At 45.6% G+C, this 16,289-nt stretch overlaps 1 protein-coding gene across 1 annotated transcript in view; it reads right to left on the bottom strand.

The window, feature by feature from the left end:
- Window positions 1–367: 367 nt before the first annotated feature.
- Window positions 368–16,289, bottom strand: part of LOC126176800 (pro-corazonin-like) — a 51,414-nt gene continuing 35,492 nt past the window's right edge. Inside the window, exons 2-3 of the mRNA XM_049923977.1 lie at window positions 4,003–4,255; window positions 368–648 (exon numbers count right to left, since the gene is read on the bottom strand). Of these exons, the coding sequence (XP_049779934.1) occupies window positions 502–648; window positions 4,003–4,255 (400 nt within the window). The 3' untranslated portion in view covers window positions 368–501. The remainder of the gene's footprint in view (window positions 649–4,002; window positions 4,256–16,289) is intronic.

Here is a 16,289-nt window from a genome sequence, read left to right as displayed (position 1 = left end):
AATTTTTACCCCGCACACTTTACTCCACTACCAAATTAAGTATTCCGCTGATACCTCAGCAAACTATCTCTTCTTTTGGTCCTGATATAAGCCCCTTTTATCGTCAGTTCCACTCAGTATCTCTTCATTATTTACGCTGTCTACCTATCTAATGTTCAGCATTCTACTGTAATGTCACAGAAGTTCTCCTCTTGTCCACACAAGCTGAGACTCAAACATCGATGCGCTGACTACGATCACGCAGTCAAAGACTAATTAAAAGGAAATTTGATTACCGAATATACTGCAGTATACCGTTCTGGGAATTTCGCTATATTACGTAATTAATGAAACGTAAAAAAATAGTTGTGTAAAGACAGGGCCTTTATTTTCATTAAAAATCGATACATGAGAACACATACTGGACAGAAATAGAGATCAGCGTGTCAGTCGAGAAGTGAAGCGTGTAGCTGAACGGCGGTGCTGCTGCTGTAGCGTGGAGGCGGGCGTACTTGCGCGGCATCACATGTCCTCGTCAGAGTCGACGGCGGCAGCCGCCCCTGGGGGTGGAAGTGCGTGCCGGAGGCGGGCGCCGCCCCCGCGCTGGCGCGCCGCCATGTTGTCGCCCTCCTCGTCCACCTGCTGCCACAGCTCGGGCGGCACGTACAGCTGCAACACCACCAGTGTCTCAGTCCACAATACTCCTATTGTTTACTGAACCGTGACCGGAGTGTGAGCCCACATAGTGCTCATCTGTGTATGCTAGCAAATTACACTTCACGATTTTCTCATGTGATCTTACATTTATACAAGGTGGATGAATAAAATTTGGGGTAGGGGGGGGGGGGTTGTTGTTGTATGTTCACCGCGGACCTAGAAACGACGGAGAGACACCGTCCCCGCTGCAGCGCCAGTGGTCCACAACCCCACGACGACTACCGCAGTCCACTTCACCCCTCTGCCGCCCCACACCGAACCCAGGGTTATCGTGCAGTTCGGCCCCCGGTGCCCCCCCCCCCCCCCCCTCCGGGAACGTCTCACACCAGTCGAGTGTAGCCCCTATGTTTGCGTGTTAAAATGGTTCAAATGGCTCTGAGCACTATGGGACTTAACTGCTGAAGTCATCAGTCCCCTAGAACTTAGAACTACTTAAACCTAACTAACCTAAGGACATCACACACATCCATGACCGAGGCAGGATTCGAACCTGCGACAGTAGCGGTCGCGCGGCTCCAGACTGTAGCGCCTAGAACCGCTCGGCCACACCGGCCGGCTTGCGTGTTAAAGTAATGGTGGTGTACGCATACGTGGAGTAATCGCCAACAGAGTGCAGCTGTGGCGGAATAAGGGAAACCAGTCCGCATTCGCTGAGGTAGATGGAAAACCGCCTAAAAACTATCCACAGACTGGCTGGCTCACCGGACCTCCGCCGTGCGGATTCGTGCCGGGGACCAGGTGCTCCTTCCCACTCCAGAAAGCCGTGCATTAGACCACTCAGCTAACTGGGCGGGTCGGGAGGGGGGGGGGGGGGAATTCAGGGTGCAAAATTGTAGTACAGGCAGTTGCCACCTCGAGCAGCAGCAATGGCTGGCACTGAGTCGACCGGGCTGAGAGACACGAGTATGTCATTACTGGCTATGCGAACCTGAGGTTGTCAAATTCCAAATAGCACACCATGCAATTACGCTACATGCTGGGCTCTTACTATGATGATAAATGCAATCTGAAAGCGTTTGTGCTTCCCGTAGAGCTCTTGCATACACCCATCGTGATGCTGCACGCCCAACTGGGACTCGGCTGAAAAGACGACGTGGTGCTGCTCCTGTGTCTGACATCATCATAGAGCTTCTTCGACCGCACCTGTTCCTCTAGACAGTGCAAAGGACTGTGTCAGCTTTGTTTAGAATTATCGCTGTTTCTTTCTACGCTTGTCCGCCTCCGTAGCTTAAGGATCAGCGTGTCAGGCTGCTACACAGAGGACCTGGCTTCGATTACTAGCACTAGCAGGCACTTTTCCTTGGTGACAGTACTTGAACTGGGTGCATTCAGCTTCGTGAGGCCAATTGAGGAGCTGCTTGACTGAGAAGTAGCGGATCCAGGGTCAAGAAATCCGACATCGACCGGGAGAGCAGTGTGCTGACCAAGTGACCCTCTATACCGCATCCAAATGATGCCGTGGGTCTGCTGGTGGTCTGCTGGTTCCGATTAGCCCACCAGAGAGGTTTCTATACTTGTATTTCTGAGTGGTGTCGCGGGATGATAAATCGCAGTCTCGATGCTGCTGTCGAACTCCGACACATGTTTCTCCTTCTCACACGAGGCATACTCATAACACGATCTCGTTATAAACAACAAATGGTCAAATGCGGTTTCTGAATGAGAAACCTGCGCGTTCTCGTTCCTCACATGCAGACTGAATATGGCATTACTGCTACTACCTTTGTGCCCTTGCACCAAAATGCTAATCATTTGCACATCCAAGAATGTTGTACTTATCGTACCACTTTGCCGTTTGTTGCATCCCCCTCAACACCTAACAGTGTAGTTTCCTTAGTGTACCACTCCTTCCACCAAGAAAAAATCCCTGGCAGTGTCGGTAATGGAGCCCCCGGGTCCTCCGCGCTGCAGTACAATTTTTGAACATATACTATGTTTGAACATCATGAATAACCTCAAAAAAAAAAAGATTTATTAATAGCCAACACGGATTCAGAAAATATCGTTCTACATCACACCTACATCATACTTCGTAAGCTACCTAATAGTGTGTGGCGGAGGGTACTTTCGGTATCACTATCTGATCCCTCCAACCCTGATCCACTCGCGAATAGTGTATGGGAAGAATGATTGTTGGCAAGCCTCTGTATTGGCTCTAATTTCTCGAATTTTCTTCTCGTGATCAATACGCGAGATGTATGTGGTGGGAGGTAATACGTTGTCCGACTCCTCCTGAAAAGTGCTGTCCCAGAACTTCAGTAGTAAATCTCTCGATGATGCACAACGCCTGTCTTGTAACGTCTACCAGTGGAGTTTGTTTATCATCTCTGTAACGCTCTCTCGCCAGCTAAACGATCCCGTGACGAAACGCGCCGCTCTTCGTTGGATCTTCTCTATCAGTCCTACCTGATAGGGATCCCAGATAGATGAACAATACTCAAGAATCGGGCGAACAAGCGCCTTGTAAGCCACTTCTTTCGTGGATGAGTTATATTTCCTTAAGATTCTTCCGACGAATCTCACTCCGGTGTCTACTTTTCCTACTATCTATTTTATGTGGTCAATCTACTTAACATCGCTCTGGATAGTTACGCCCAAATATATTACGGCAGACGCTGCCTCCAGCTGTTTGTCATCAATAGTGTAACTGTACAGTAGTGGATTTCTTTTCCAATGTATGCTCAATATTTTGCATTTATTTATATTCAGGGTCAACTGCCAGAGTTTGCACCATTCATCAATTCTCTGCAGGTCGTTCTGCAAATTCTTACTGTCTTCTGGCGTTGCTACTTTGGTATAGACAACTGTATCATCTGCAAATAGCCTTAAAGAGCATCCGATGCTTTCTACTAGATTATTTATATATATTGTAAACAGCAACGGCCCTATCACACTTTCCTGTGGTACTCTGTGGTACATCTGTCGATTTAGTTCCGTTAAGAGCGACGTGTTGAGTTCTGTCTGCAGTCTATCTTGTGAAAAAAGAACTAGCTCATTATGCTCACTAAGTAATGTGAGCTATCCATAGGGGATAGCAAATAAAGCCCTTATTTTAAGATTCCAGAAGGCTTTTGACGCCATTCTTCAGAAGCGACATCTAATCAAATTACGTGCCTACGGAGTATCGTCTCAGTTGTGCGGCTATATTTGTGAATTTCCTGTCAGAAAAGTATGAGTCCTTAGCAATTGACAGAAAATAATCGAGTAGGACAGATGTAACATCTGACTCTCCCCAAGAAAGTGTAAGCACTACCGTGAACTTCAGTGTGTACGTATGAATGTGTGCGCTTGTGTGTGGCTAGCTACCTGAGGAACTGCGCCTCCCTGAAGCAGCAGGCGCAGGCATCGCACGCGACACGGCTGTGCGTCCATGTCGGAGGCGGCAGCTGGAGGCGGGAGGCGGCCGGGGGGCAGCAGAGCGCCGGGGGCGGAGCTGGAGCCGGCCCTCTTGCGGCCGTTGGTCCAGCCGTGCGAGTACTGGAAGGTCTGGCCGTGCACCAGCGCACCCAGGCACCAGCACGCCACCAGCAGCAGCACCACGCTCACCCACGGACGCATCCTGCAACGCCACCTTCACTTCAGCAGGACCGCTGGCGGACGCCGAGGTTATTACAGAGGTCTTGCGTAGTTGGAGGGCAGGCGAGGCAAAGGTATTCACTTTCGGTCGATTTGGAGGTAGTTACGGTAGGGACGAATTGAACGAGGGTACTTGAAGGAACTGGGAGAGGTTTTTTCAAAGTACTTGTGCCAACATTCGCTTGAAGGCGAACAACGGAGCAGCAAAATTTAAAACTGGGTCCTTCTGTATATAGCGAACCCGAATTCCGTCGATAAAATTTCGGAGGATATTCAAGCATATTTTCTGAATACACTACCTAACAAAAAAAAAACTTAAACCTCAGAAGAGTAGGAGGAAACTAAATGAAACTTCACATGTTGAGGGATATGTGATGTTATTTCACAGACTGCAAAAGGATTATCAGCCCAGTTACCAATATAACGTTGGGGAGTACGCCATGAAGCTGGTACATCCGCTCCTGAGGTAAGATGGCCCACAACTATTGTAAACGGTCCTTGATATCCTGGGTACTGCCGCTGGGATGGAGTTGATGTCCGAGTTGGTCTCAAACATTTTATTTCGGGGGCAGGTCTGGGGTTCTTGCTGGCCACACCTGAAGGTCAGCCGGCATTGTCCTAATGAAAAATGGCACCATGATACTGTTGAATGTGAGATACTATTATGCTGTCAGAATTCCATCAATCCTGCCAGCCGTGAACTGAAGTCATACCAAACGGACCCCCACGCTATTACGCCAGGAGTAACACAGCTGTGCCTCTCCAAAACATTCAAAGAATCGGAGCTCTCCAGGTCGTCGCCACACTCGCAGACGATGTTCATCCATGGTAGTGCAGATCTGCGATTCGTCACTGAACGCGAAGCACCACTCCAAACGTAGCCGTTTATGTTGTTGTTTTTAATGGTAGTTTACGAATGGGAGAGTAAATCGCTAGAGGATGTGAAACTAATCACCTTTCAGCCGTCAAGTTTCCAACCTTATTTTTTTGACAATCAGTTTCAGTGATTTACTACGCCATCTTCAGGCCCCTGACCGACGTGTAGGAAGAGTCTACCTCGGTTGTGATCACAACATCCCTAGGTCGTCTGTTGCTAGTCTTCGACCAATGATGCAGGATGACATAGATTGTTGTAGTGTACTTGTTCGCGGTCGCCAGTCTGAGATGTAAAGAGTTTACGATCTGCTTCGGGCGTAATAACGATCCTTCGTTGTAATGGTGAGACGTGATCGAGCAAAGCCTTACGACGAGTGTGCCTGCCTCACGTTCCCATGCAGTCCAACATCAGGGCACTGTCACATCCGAATGCCCCACAGATTGATATATTGCACGATTCGACGAGTCAGCCAAATGGTTACTCAAAATCAGACGGTTTTCAAACTATGTCACTACCGATACCACTGTCTCACACGACTACGCGGCATTTCTGTGTCCTTCATAGTGATCAATCAATATCTGACACTGTTCACGCCCCTAATACAGGGTGGTCCATTGATCGTGACTGGGCCAAATATATCACGAAATAAGCGTCAAACGAAAAAACTACAAAGAACGAAACTTGTCTAGCTTGAAGGGGAAAACAGATGGCGTTACGGTTGGTCCGCTAGATGGCGCTGCCATAGGTCAAACGGATATAAACTGCGTTTTTTAAAAATAGGAACCCCCATTTTTTATTACATATTCGTGTAGCACGTAAAGAAATATCAGTGTTTTAGTTGGACCAGTTTTTAGCTTTGTGATAGATGGCGCTGTAATAGTCACAAACATATGGCTCACAATTTTAGACGAACAGTTGGTAACAGGTAGGTTTTTTAAATTAAAATACAGAACGTAGGTACGTTTGAACATTTTATTTCGGTTGTTCCTATGTGATACATGTACCTTTGTGAACTTATCATTTCTGAGAACGCATGTTGTTACAGCGTGATTACCTGTAAATACCACATTAATGGAATAAATGCTCAAAATGATGTCCGTCAACCTCAATGCATTTGGCAATACGTGTAACGACATTCCTCTCGACAGCGAGTAGTTCGGCTTCCGTAATGTTGGCACATGCATTGACAATGCGCTGACGCATGTTGTTAGGCGTTGTCGGTGGATCACGATAGCAAATATCCTTCAACTTTCCCCACAGAAAGAAATCCGGGGACGTCAGATCCGGTGAACGTGCGGGCCATGGTATGGTGCTTCGACGACCGATCCACCTGTCATGAAATATGCTATTCAATACCGCTTCAACCGCACGCGAGCTATGTGCCGGACATCCACCATGTTGGAAGTACATCGCCATTCTGTCATGCAGTGAAACATCTTGTAGCAACATCGGTAGAACATTACATAGGAAATCATCATACATTGCACCATTTAGATTGCCAACGATAAAATGGGGGCCAATTATCCTTCCTCCCATAATGCCGCACCGTATATTAACTCGCCAAGGTCGCTGATGTACCACTTGTCGCAGTCGTTGTGGATTTTCCGTTGCCCAATTGTGCATATTATGCCGGTTTACGTTACCGCTGTTAGTGAATGACGCTTCGTCGCTAAATAGAACGAGTGGAAAAAATCTGTCATCGTTCCGTAATTTCTCTTGTGCCCAGTGGCAGAACTGTACACGACGTTCAAAGTCGTCTCCATGCAATTCCCGGTGCATTGAAATACGGTACGGGTGCAATAGATGTTGATGTAGCATTCTCAACACCGACGTTTTTGAGATTCCTGATTCTCGCGCAGTTTATCTGCTACTGATGTGCGGATTAGACGCGACAGCATCTAAAACACCTACTTGGTCATCATCATTTGTTGCAGGTCGTGGTTGACGTTTCACATTTGACTGAACACATCCTGTTTCCTTAAATAACCTAATTATCCGGTGAACGGTCCGGACACTTGGATGATGTTGTCCAGGATACCGAGCAGCATACACAGCACACGCCCGTTTGGCATTTTGATCACAATAGCCATACATCAACACGATATCGACCTTTTCCGCAATTGGTAAACGGTCCATTTTAACACGGGTAATGTATCACAAAGCAAATACCGTCTGCACTGGCGGAATGTTACGCGATACCACGTACTTATACAGGGTGTTTCAAAAATGACCGGTATATTTGAAACGGCAATAAAAACTAGACGAGCAGCGATAGAAATACACCGTTTGTTGCAATATGCTTGGGACAACAGTACATTTTCAGGCGGACAAACTTTCGAAATTACAGTAGTTACAATTTTCAACAACAGATGGCGCTGCAAGTGATGTGAAAGATATAGAAGACAACGCAGTCTGTGGGTGCGCCATTCTGTACGTCGTCTTTCTACTGTAAGCGTGTGCTGTTCACAACGTGCAAGTGTGCTGTAGACAACATGGTTTATTCCTTAGAACAGAGGATTTTTCTGGTGTTGGAATTCCACCGCCTAGAACACAGTGTTGTTGCAACAAGACGAAGTTTTCAACGGAGGTTTAATGTAACCAAAGGACCGAAAAGCGATACAATAAAGGATCTGTTTGAAAAATTTCAACGGACTGGGAACGTGACGGATGAACATGCTGGAAAGGTAGGGCGACCGCGTACGGCAACCACAGAGGGCAACGCGCAGCTAGTGCAGCAGGTGATCCAACAGCGGCCTCGGGTTTCCGTTCGCCGTGTTGTAGCTGCGGTCCAAATGACGCCAACGTCCACGTATCGTCTCATGCGCCAGAGTTTACACCTCTATCCATACAAAATTCAAACGCGGCAACCCCTCAGCGCCGCTACCATTGCTGCACGAGAGACATTCGCTAACGATATAGTGCACAGGATTGATGACGGCGATATGCATGTGGGCAGCATTTGGTTTACTGACGAAGCTTATTTTTACCTGGACGGCTTCGTCAATAAACAGAACTGGCGCATATGGGGAACCGGAAAGCCCCATGTTGCAGTCCCATCGTCCCTGCATCCTCAAAAAGTACTGGTCTGGGCCGCCATTTCTTCCAAAGGAATCATTGGCCCATTTTTCAGATCCGAAACGATTACTGCATCACGCTATCTGGACATTCTTCGTGAATTTGTGGCGGTACAAACTGCCTTAGACGACACTGCGAACACCTCGTGGTTTATGCAAGATGGTGCCCGGCCACATCGCACGGCCGACGTCTTTAATTTCGTGAATGAATATTTCGATGATCGTGTGATTGCTTTGGGCTATCCGAAACATACAGGAGGCGGCGTGGATTGGCCTCCCTATTCGCCAGACATGAACCCCTGTGACTTCTTTCTGTGGGGACACTTGAAAGACCAGGTGTACCGCCAGAATCCAGAAACAATTGAACAGCTGAAGCAGTACATCTCATCTGCATGTGAAGCCATTCCGCCAGACACGTTGTCAAAGGTTTCGGGTAATTTCATTCAGAGACTACGCCATATTATTGCTACGCATGGTGTATATGTGGAAAATATCGTACTATAGAGTTTCCCAGACCGCAGCGCCATCTGTTGTTGAAAATTGTAACTACTGTAATTTCGAAAGTTTGTCTGCCTGAAAATGTACTGTTGTCCCAAGCATATTGCAACAAACGGTGTATTTCTATCGCTGCTCGTTTAGTTTGTATTGCCGTTTCAAATATACCGGTCATTTTTGAAACACCCTGTACGTTTGTGACTATTACAGTGCCATGTATCACAAAGCGAAAAAAGTGGTCCAACTAAAACATTCATATTCCTTTACGCACTACACAAATATGTAATAAAAAATGGGGGTTCCCATTTAAAAAAGCGCAGTTGATATCCGTTTGACCTATGGCAGCGCCATCTAGCGGGCCAACCATAAAGCATTCTGGTTTCCCCCTTTAAGCTAGACGAGTTTCGTTCTTTGTAGTTTTTTCGTTTGATGCTTATTTCGTGAGATATTTGGCCTGGTCACTATCAATGGACCACCCTGTATACCCCGTCACGCCTGGTAACAACGCTAATGCACTCTGGTGGCTGTTCTGTCACAGGGAATTACAGTTCTAATGATGTATATACCTGCCGATGGTGTGTACGTGTACGAAGCTACGTTCGCATTCGGCCGTGTTATCTGAGCGCTTCACTTTTCTTCCCACGCATTGCACTTTGTTTTTGTGAAAATGCCTCTCTAATAATTAAAAAGCACGTAATACGCAATCATCACACCTTCACCATAAAAAAAAGAGTAATGCAACAAGCCTTAGATGGAGAAGTACTGTGATGTGGTTGCAGTCGCTGCAGAAACACCTCAACTTGACGCCGTTGTTCCCCTCTTCTATTGTGTTCAGCGAACCCATTCACGGGATACATATAGGCAAATTCTTTATCAATAAATCTACCCCTAATGATGTGTAACACCTACAGAAAAGCTCCAGAAAAAACCGAGTAGCACAGAATGCAAGATTGAGGGCGTAGGGTAAACTAGGTTTCACTGTTGTCAACAGAGAGTACCATGAAATAAATGGAGAAAGTTTGTTTCCCCACAAGACACACAGCGCCCCTCGTCAACACCTGTGCAGATGTTTACAGTGCAAAGCAGGTACAAAGAAAAGATGGGGGGGGGGGGGGGGTGAGAAAATGGCTCTGAGCACTATGGGACTTAACATCTGTGGTCATCAGTCCCCTAGAACTTAGAACTACTTAAACCTAACTAACCTAAGGACATCACACACATCCATGCTCGAGGCAGGATTCGAACCTGCGACCGTAGCGGTCGCGCGGTTCCGGACTGAGCGCCTAGAACCGCTAGACCACCGCGGCCGGCGGGGGAGTGAGAACTCAAACTAAATGCAATTACTCTGAAACGAGCCACCGCTGAACACCAAAATATTCAGAAAATATTCCTAGCCAATGCCCGAAATTTTGTAGCTGGCGTTCAGATTATCCCTATACACAAGTCAAATTACTACTTTTCTCATCGCGCTAGGGAGCAAAATTTGCCTCTTTCTGCATCTGGCTGGGCAAAATTTTAACATGCTCAGCGCATACACTGCTTCCACAGCATGATTTCAAGACACGGGGGTCCTCGTCAGGGTCCATACCATCTCATGGCTTGCATATTGGTGGATCATCCGATTGGAAGAGGAAGTTGTGTGTCAGTAGAGAGTGTTTTTCATTCTTAACTTGTTGACTTCACTGTCTTCCACCGGTGTGCCATACGTCTCACAGACGGTCCAGTTACATTGCGACCACTGCCTATGTTCAACGGTAACGTGCAACGACTCATAGCTGATAGGTGATAGCACTAACAATGAAGGGTATATAAAGTGTGTCGGGGAAGAAGGGACGCGGAAAAAATTGCAGTCCTTGTTGTAATGAGGAAACGGAGAGATTTATCTGACGTCCAAAAGGGCATGATCATTGTGTGTGTGTGTGTGTGTGTGTGTGTGTGTGTGTGTGTGTGTGTGTGAGTGTGAGTGTGTGAACTGCTAAGGGACCAAACTGCTGATGTCATCGGTCCCTAGACTTACACACTACTTAATTTAACTTAAGCTAACTTACGCTAAGGACAAAACACACATCCATGCCCGACGGAGGACTCGAGCCTCCGGCGGGAGGGGCCGTGCAATCCGTGACATGGCGCCTCTATGCGCGGCCACTCCGCGCAGCTCATGATCATTGGCTTTTGGATCAAGGGCGGAAGCATTTCCGAAACAGCTAGGTGTGTAAACTGTTTGCGGGGCGTCGTGGTTACAGTACATCACATATGGAAAAATCGCGCTATCAAAAACTGGCACTGAGGCAGCTGTGGTGCACCACGGGCCGTAGGTGACAGGGGTGAAAGACGGCTGTGGAGATTTGTAAGGACAAGTAGATTTTCAACTGTTGAGCCACTGAACGCCCAGATGAACCAAGACGCCAGTAACAGCGACCCCTCGATATCCGTTCAGCGAAAGTTGCTACACCTGGGCCTCCACAGCAGACGGCTGGTTGGTGCAACCTTGCTCATTGCTGCTCAACGGCGACGAAGGCTGGAATTTGCACCCCAATACAGCAACTGGACGCCCACTGAGTGCGGACAGCTGACCTTTTCAGTCGAATAACGTTTTATGTTCCATCAGACGGCCGGTGGCATGTAAGGCGTGAAACGTCTGAAAGCAAATATCCTGAAATCGGGAGAGAGCATTGTGGTCTGTCGAATGTTTTCGTGCTACGGTCGCAGGTTCGAATCCTGCCTCGGGCATCGATGTGTGTGATGTCCTTAGGTTAGTTAGGTTTAAATAGTTCTACGTTCTAGAGGACTGTTGACCATAGATGTTAAGTCCCATAGTGCTCAGAGCCATTTGAACCATTTTTTTTAATGTTTTCGTGGCATTCGCTGGGTGATCTCATCATTCTGAAATTAACACAAGTATGCGTCTGTTCTTGGTGACCATGTTCCCTTCCCCCCCCCCCCCCCCCCCCCCCCCACACACACATACACATGAAGTCTGCCCGCATCTCGTGGTCGTGCGGTAGCGTTCTCGCTTCCCACGCCCGGGTTCCCGGGTTCGATTCCCGGCGGGGTCAGGGATTTTCTCTGCCTCGTGATGGCTGGGTGTTGTGTGCTGTCCTTAGGTTAGTTAGGTTTAAGTAGTTCTAAGTTCTAGGGGACTTATGACCACAGCAGTTGAGTCCCATAGTGCTCAGAGCCATTTGAACACATGAAGTCTCTTTTTCCTCAGCATGATGACATCTACCAGAAGTACAATGCAACGCGTCACAGCTCGCAGTGTAAGTGCGTGGTTCGAAGAGCATCAGGATGAGTTTATCGTCATATCCTGGCCACCAGACACCCTCCTGTTTAAACCCAATCGAGAATCTGAGGGAACACATGGATCGAGCTGTTTGCACCGTGGATCCTCAACACAGAAACCCAGCGCAGGTGGCCGCGGCATTGGATTTGGCACATCGGTACCCTCCAGAACCTCAGTAACACTCTTCCTGCACGTCTCGCGACGGGGACCGCTGAGAGAGGCGGTTAATAAGGCTTTCGACAGGTGGTCACATTAATGTGATTAAACAGTGTATGTTGACATGAGGGGAATCCGCAGCTTGGCTGGAGGCCTGGTCACCATCCAGGCATACAACAACTGTGTGACACGCATTTTAAAATTTTGTGAATTTTCAGACCTCATACGTACAGTGTTGGGAGGGAGGAAGTCAGTCAGCACTGGGTAGATGGCTTGGTCCCTGTATTTTTGCCTTATTATTATTATTATTATTATTATTATTAACATTTCATTATTATTATTAACTGTTCAGCCACCTATATTTAACAGAAAGTATTAGCCCTTTTATTCAACTGATTTTCATCCCATTAAGTAACACCTCAAGTGGCGTCACAGCTCATGGTCTAGTGGAATCCACAGTCAGAGGGTTGGCTATCCTCCGTAACAAAAAAACCGAGTAAAGTATTCAAAGATCAACTTGAAAGGGGTGTCACGTGACGTCCGTCCAGATCAAACGCCGAGAACAATGAAGGGGAAAAAAGGTGGTTAGCGTCGCTGCCTCTAGATCGCGGAGTCGCTGGTTCGATTCCTGGCTGGGTCGGAGATTTTTTCGCTCGGGTGCTTGTGTGGTCCTAATCGTTTCATTTCATCTCATCTCATCGATGCGCAAGTCGCTGAAGTGGCGTCAAACAAGAAGCCTTACAGCAGGCGGCCGAACAACTCCCGGCCAGTAATGCCATACGATCAGTTCATTCGTCTCATCTCAATCCAGTGTCAGTACAGTCGTGTTCAACCATAAAGGCGTCAGTCCGATTGGAGGTATTAATTAACCATCCATCCTGGAAACAATGAACTGAATATTTTAAGTGTCATAGTTTAGTATGGCATAGGGAGATTTTTCCAAACGGTTGCTGGATTTTAACACGTGACAGGATAACTGATTTTATCAGTGAAAACCATGTGTTCGTATAGACGCAGCTAAACATTTTGGACAAAGCTGCTAATGCGTATTTCCGGGAATCGTCGCAGCAGTGTCGCTTGTGAGAACAGACGTTATTCAAATCACGATATATACCTATCGATCTACAGTAAGAGCGCCAACAACCATCCTGTTGAGGGCCTTATGTGCATCATAAGCAGCATTACAAATAGAGTGAAGGGTATCCTTATCACCAGAAAATGTACGGCTGAACTTCTTGCTCTTGTGGAAGCACTTCCGACAGTGACTTGCAGAAATGCGCCGACACAATGATCATGATCTTTTATTGTTATTATTATTATTGCGATTACTTACATCAATTCATTGAGGAATGTACGCAACAAAAATATAGCTTTCATTCGATTACATCAAGAGTTCATAATTGAAAGAGGAGTTAGGCAAGGGGACTCCATTTCACCAAAACCATTTTCTGCAACCTAAAAAGATGTCTTTAGTCATTAAACTGCGATGAAGAAATAATCTGCGTAAACGAATATCATAGATGGAGGAAATGAACACAGTAACACAATAGACCTGTGGATTAATTAAATTAATACTATTACGTACAATCAGTACCGTGTTAGGAAAGTAAAGATTAATGACGAAATTATAGAATAGATAAAGTTATAGAAAGTATAGAAACACTTCGCGAATCTGTGTATTTAAATGAAAACAACAAGCGCATAGATATTAAATGAAGTGAACAGAAAGGTGAAGATGGCTTGGAGTTTACGTGGGAAACTGAATGCTGCGTTCCGAAGTAAATTCCCAATGTGCCTTCCAGGAAATGAAACACGGACGTTAAATGCTCAAACTATTAGAAATTGAAGTTTCCCAAAGACAAAAGGAAAGATGTCTGTTCGGCATAACAAGAAGGAACACAAAAGCAAAGAAATAGGTACATGAAAAGAAAGGGAGGACGTGATAGCGACTATTACGAAACTGAAACTAGCGTGGGTCGTGTATGTAGCCAGACAAAATGTTAGGTTCCTCATGATAAAAAAATCTAGAAGACGACCTAGCTGAAAATGGATTTATGGTATGGCAAACAAGCAGGAAAAACTTGGATCTGAAAACCTGAAGGTTGCAATGAATGGAGAAGTCTGGAACAGGCCTATATTCAACAGTGAGCCTATACCTAAGAGTGCGTAATAACTGGCTCGTTATACTGATTACTGTTATTATTATTTATGAGCACACACATTTTTTACATGGTATAGATAACGAGGGAAGGAAGAGAGGAAGGAAAATTAGTGTTTGCCGTTGGCAACTAGTTCATAATAGATGAGGAACAAGCTCATATTAAGGAAGGATGAGGAAGGAAATAGGCCTAGCCCCTTCAAAGGCAACATTCCCACGTTCGCCTTAAGTGATTTAAGGAAGACACGGAAATCCTAAATTGGGACGGCCGGAGGGTGATTTGAAGCGTCGTCCTCCTCATGAAACTTCCTGGTAAGTGTTCAATAACTGCCATCTGTTGTCGCCAACGGAAAGAAAAGATACAAAAGCTCGCTTTTCTACTCGAATGTGATGCGGTTTGAAGTCTAAGAAAATTTGATGCGAGACTGCCATGGTAAAAACTTTCGATTCAGTAATGCAAGAATGACACAACGTCACAGATGAAGTTGTTGCTAACTACTTCGCTAACCTTATCTAAATCTTCGCTCATGTTAGCAGACATTAATTTTCGTTGCCTACTAATACGACAAACACAAAGTGCTTGTATTTTTGAAGGACATAGGTGATCCAGATTTAGAATCAGAGTTTGACAGAGGTTTGACAGACCAAACATGGCAGAAGGGAAAGATGGCATACCACCAGAATTTCTAAAATCGTTGGGGAAATGACAACTAAAGGATTATTCAAGTTAATGTGTACAGTTTATGAGACGGGACACATGCCACTGGAAATTCAGAAGAACATAATTCAGACGATTCAGATTAATAGCTCATCCATCCTAGTTTCCTACCAGAATAACTAATAAGAAATAAAAATATTGAAAGTCTGTTAAAAACGATTAGTTTAGCTCTGGGGGTAATAACGTCACGTTACGCTTGATAATAGAAGCAAGACTGAAGAAATATAAAGACACCTGCGTAATATCTGCAGTTCTAGAAAAAGCATTTGACAATATAAAAAGAGTGTAACGTGAGGTAAAAATTTTATAAATGTGATACCGCGTCATACTATAAAACAACTGTCACACTAAAATATGACGCGTTACCATATCCAGAAAACATTCATGTTAATTGATACTGGCGGAGGAAGTCTTTGAACGTACGGGGACCAAGATGTTTGAAATCCTTAGACGAACTTGTGAACACTAGTGAGAAATACGGGTAATGTACGACACATAGAGGAAGCAAAAGGAAAAATAGGAATAGTAGAGCAAAGGACAAGAACTCAGATTAGAATAGGTGTAAGACAAGGTCTTTGTCTTCTACTGTTCATTCTGTGTACTGAAGAGCATTGAAGGAAGTGAAATAAAGATTCAGTAGCTAGATTAAATTGAGTGTGAAAGAATATCAATGGTAAGATCCACTGTTCAAATTGCTGTTCTCTGTGAAAGCGAGCGAAACCTGTTGAACACGTTGAACATAGTAGTGGGTACAGAATAACGATAGAGAGCTAACCAAAGATAGACGGAAGTATTAAGGAGCAGCAGAAATGCGATTAGCATAAACTTAACGTCGAAATTAGGGACCATATAGTGGACGAAGTGAAGGAACTCTGCTACCACGGAAGCAAAATAAGATATGACAGATGAAGGATATCAGTAGAAGAGGTAAAGAGGACAGTCCTTGCAAAAGGAAGTATCTACCACCTAATGTCGACCTTAAAGATATTTCTGATAATGTGGGCCTGCGTATAAGTGAATCAGGGACTGAGGGAACGTCTGAAAAGAAGAGAATCGAAGAGCTTTACAACGGTAAGATAAGAAATGAAGAATAATTCCAAAGAATCGCCGAGGAAAAGTAATTACAGAAGAAGGTGTAGGATGATAGGAGATGTGTTAAGGCATAGGGATAATAGCTTCCATGGTACTAAAGGAATTGATAGAGGGCTTAAATAGTAGGTGAAGACAGAGATTAATATATCCAATAAATAATTGTG

Source organism: Schistocerca cancellata, chromosome 3 (assembly GCF_023864275.1).
Source record: "Schistocerca cancellata isolate TAMUIC-IGC-003103 chromosome 3, iqSchCanc2.1, whole genome shotgun sequence".
NCBI classification, from domain to species: domain Eukaryota; kingdom Metazoa; phylum Arthropoda; class Insecta; order Orthoptera; family Acrididae; genus Schistocerca; species Schistocerca cancellata.
This window is presented reverse-complemented; position numbering and strand designations above follow the sequence as displayed.